Source organism: Limulus polyphemus, unplaced genomic scaffold (genome assembly GCF_000517525.1).
Source record: "Limulus polyphemus unplaced genomic scaffold, Limulus_polyphemus-2.1.2 Scaffold418, whole genome shotgun sequence".
Taxonomy (NCBI): Eukaryota; Metazoa; Arthropoda; class Merostomata; order Xiphosura; family Limulidae; genus Limulus; species Limulus polyphemus.
In genome coordinates this window covers 396,258-400,724 of record NW_013666028.1, presented here as the reverse complement: position 1 = coordinate 400,724, position 4,467 = coordinate 396,258, and the positions used below count along the sequence as shown (strand labels likewise).

Below are 4,467 nucleotides of genomic sequence, written 5' to 3'. Positions count from 1 at the left end.
CGGCTGAAAGGGCGAGCATGTTTGGTGTGACGGGGATTCGAACCCGCGACCCGCAGATTGCGAGTCGAGTGCCCTAACCACCTGGCCATGGCATATATCGAAAGGTGTGATTTACTCATTTGTACATCTCAAAGTAGCATGATAACACTTATAGCAACCTCGTATTAATTGAGTTTATTTTTTGGAAACTGATTAGCTGTATGTTAAATTTTGGGTTCTGATATAGTTTAATTGTAGCTTCTATGAATACAAAACAGTTTTGTTTGACAGAAGAAAAGTTGGTAACTTATTACATGAATACGTATAATCACGACTTGTAAATATTTGAGAAGCAGATAGATAAATAATAATTGTTTCTATAACTAAACTTGACATGTGGTTGTTATTATGAATTTAATTTGATTATGATAGTATGGAAGGTACTTATAGAGGAATTATGCAACCTTTTCTAAAGGGAAAATACTTTAAGGAATAACTTATTATTGTATAACCATGACTAGGATTTATAATTATATTTTGAAATATAATACAGTAGTTTAATACGTAATGCTAAAACAAATTTAGAGCATCATAACGTCGTTACATTCCATGTTGCCACGTCCTATCATGCTCTACCTGACGAGTATGCATCTTGATAATATATGTAACAGTTTTCGAAAAAATAGATACGCTCAATTTGTTCTTCATTCTTTTTCCCAGAGCTTTTCTTGAGTATGAGCACCTTATGAACTCACTCGGTTAAAAATGGTTTCCTGTTAATTATCATAATATATATTCTGAACTTGACAATTAATTTTTTCCTAATATTATTTCTTTATAAACTAGTCCTAAAGCGTCTCTTTGCAAGGCTAATCTAAGATGAAAGATATTGGTACTATTATTGATCAGACTTCACTAGAATCCGGGTTTCGATACCTGTGGTGGGCAGAGCACAGATAGACCATTGTGTAGCTTTGTGCCTAACTTCAAACAAACCGGGCCCGGTATGGCCAGGTGGTTAGGGAGCTCGACTCGCAATCTGTGGCTCGCGGGTTCGAATCCCCATCCCACCAAACATGCTCACCCTTTCCGCCGTAGGGGCGTTATAATGTGACGGGCAATCCCACTATTCGTTAGTAAAAGAGTAGCCCTAGAGTTGGTGGTGGGTGTTGATGACTAGCTGCCTTCCCTCTAGTCTTACACTGCTAAATTAGGGATGGCTAGAGCAGATAGCCCTCGCGTAGCTTTGCGCGAAATTCAAAACAAACAACCAATCAAACAAACCAAACACTTTATAGGTTATTAAAAGCAAAGCTCGGCATGACGCTTGAGCTATGCCAGTTGGCCTGTATAGCTAAACTTAAATTTATACCATTTGATGGTTGAAAGTGTCTTTTTATAGTATTTAACTATATATATATATATATTTATTTATTTAAGCATCATATCTAATTACTAAACGCTATAACTTTGTTATGTTCATGTTCCTTATATATATTTCCCTTGTGACGTTGTAGTATCGGACTCAGTTGAGCAACAGGATCTTCTAGATTCACGTTCAAGAAAAGAGAAACCAAAATATCAAATGAAATTATGAGATGAGAAACTGAATCTAAATTGTATTTAGAGTGTTACTTTTCAAGAACAAAAGTAAGGCGTATAGCTTCAGGATCGGAAGAAACATACTAAACATACGGCCTCTGGAAGGATAATTAGTGTACTTATTTATATACGAACGTTAAAGATGCGAGTATCAGCTTATAGAGCTGAATACTATTAAGCTCTATTTCATCATTGTTAAAAGCGATGATATTTCATGAAAGTGCAGACCTTAGGCATTCGTTGTAAATACATATCTAATACGCCTGTTATTAACATAAAGTGTGTTTTGTATTTATCCTTCATGTAATCAGATAAGTATGATCCACGCGCTTTTAGAAATATTATTTTAATTAGGGCTAACCCGATAAAGACTAATGTAATTGCATCAACAGTTTCAAATGGAAAGACAAAAAAGGAAACAGTTTTGAATACACTATTTATCTGTAACAGCTTCTAAAGGCTTTTATGTTGTCGAAGTAAGCAATGTAATATTATCTCTCTTTTGGAACTGAACATCAGGAGCTTTTAACCTGTAAAATAATATATAATATTTAAAAGAAAAATATTTCGTGAATTATTCTAACAATTTTCCTAACTCCTGAAACATAGTACAATATGTGATAATGTTAATCTCTTAAAACAAAGTAATTCACTAATCTGCGACACAAAACTCAGATGAAGCCATGTTCACAAAGTTAGATTTTCATAGGAAACAAAACGTTGTGCAAAATAACCTTGCGAAGTAGAATCGCTTTATTTAATATTTTACAGAATAACCTCGCGAAGTATACAAAATAACCTCGTGAAATATAATCGTGTTGTGTGATGCTTTACAGAATTCGTGTTGTGTAATACTTTACAGAATAACCTTGCGAAGTAGAATCGCTTTATTTAATATTTTACAGAATAACCTCGCGAAGTATACAGAATAACCTCGTGAAATATAATCGTGTTGTGTGATGCTTTACAGAATTCGTGTTGTGTAATACTTTACAGAATAACCTTGCGAAGTAGAATCGCTTTATTTAATATTTTACAGAATAACTTCGCGAAGTAGAATAATTTTGTGCAATATTTTGCAGAATAACCTCGCGAAGTATACAGAATAACCTCTTGAAATATAATCGTGTTGTGTAATGCTTTACAGAATAACCTTGCGAAGTAGAATCGCTTTATTTAATATTTTACACAATAACTTCGCGAAGTAGAACCATTTTGTGCAATATTTTATTCATACGTCGTGTAAGTTATGTGGGTCTACAGATATTTTACTAGTTTTGTAAATTTATTTAACTAAAACTACCGACAAAGTTTGGAGTATGATTTGAAGAATTATTTGTTTACTGCTGTAGTTTAAAATTAATGCTTACACAACGATTGCTCGCTATAAACAAGATTCATTTCCAGTTTCTATAATAACAGAAGAGTGCTAAACGCTCGTTTAGTGGTAAATCTGAGAGCTTATATCGTTAAAAAATCTGGTTAAGATACCCATAGTGGGCAGAGCACAGATAGCCAATTGTGTAGCTTTGTGCTTAACTAGAAAAAATAAAACAAACATTTATATCAGTAGCTTTTTGTTGATAGGGTAAAAATAATCAAATGTTATACTTAAGTTTTCTAATAATTAAATGTTATACTTACGTCTTATAATAATCAAATGTTATACTTAAGTTTTCTAATAATTAAATGTTATACTTAAGTTTTCTAATAATCAAATGTTATACTTAAGTTTTCTAATAATTAAATTTTATACTTACGTCTTATAATAATCAAATGTTATACTTAAGTTTTCTAATAATTAAATGTTATACTTAAGTTTTCTAATAATTAAATGTTATACTTACGTCTTATAATAAATAAGCATTATATTCTCACTCTTCGATAATTCACTGCTATACTTACACTTTCTGGTAATTACACAAATATTTTCTGAGAATTAAACATAATATTTTCACTTTTTGATAATTATGTGCTATACTTACGACTTCTGATAATTAATCTAAAGAAATATTATAATTAAACGTATATTTTAATTTTTTGATAATTAAACGTTATACTTACTTTTGCTGATAAATAAATCTATTTGAATTATTTGACAATTGAAAGTTACACTTAAACTTTCTGATAATTAAACACTTTTTTGTTAATTAAATACTATGTTTCTAATACTAAGACTTTATACATACGTTTTATGCATGAAACTCAGTCCTAATCTGTCTTTAACACTTGGTTTCCAGAGTTCTACTGTTATAAATTTTGTTGGAACTAGATAAGAAAAAACAACAATTTTTTAAACAAATACAGCTATTGGAAATTGGAAAGGAAAAGGAAGTCAATAATGTTATAAATAACTGGAAAAGTTTCCTTTTTTATTTTTTAGGACGTACCAAGAAGATGTAATAAACTTAAGTTGATAGACCGAAGCCAAATAATACCAATTTGTCGTTAAAGGCGCTGTACACTTATTGTTGCCATAGTGATATACTACGTACCACAAAACAAGCATGAGATTCAAAAGAAATATAGTAAGTCACAGTTTTGTATTAGTTACAAGACGTGATGAAATATGTATTATTCCAATGGTTATAAACTTGTATGTCCCTTTTTGTGGTTATGAAATATAAATAGGCTGGGGAGCTGTAGTGATACTGCGAAAACAAAGCCGTGAAGTTAGTAAAGTATTTCAGTGGCATTTTGTTCTTATTTAAGAATACATAGAGAAATAAAAATAATCTTTCTTTTTATATTATTTGCGGACACAATCTTTACTGTAATGTTAAATATATCAAAAAGACAAGGGCTTCGGGTTTCTCTCAATAATATATTTAAACATTCAGCACTGAAAATTTTATTATGTATAAATACGCTGCAGTTTTTGTTTTT

General features: G+C 31.0%; 1 protein-coding gene across 1 annotated transcript in view; it reads right to left on the bottom strand.

Moving 5' to 3' along the window:
- The window catches only part of LOC106458115 (multiple PDZ domain protein-like), a gene marked incomplete at its 5' end in the record, with an annotated part of 16,694 nt that extends 12,838 nt beyond the window's left edge, over nt 1-3,856 (bottom strand). The window contains one exon of the mRNA XM_013917573.2: nt 3,771-3,856. Coding sequence (XP_013773027.2) covers nt 3,771-3,856 — 86 coding nt within the window. The remainder of the gene's footprint in view (nt 1-3,770) is intronic.
- Nucleotides 3,857-4,467: the final 611 nt, after the last annotated feature.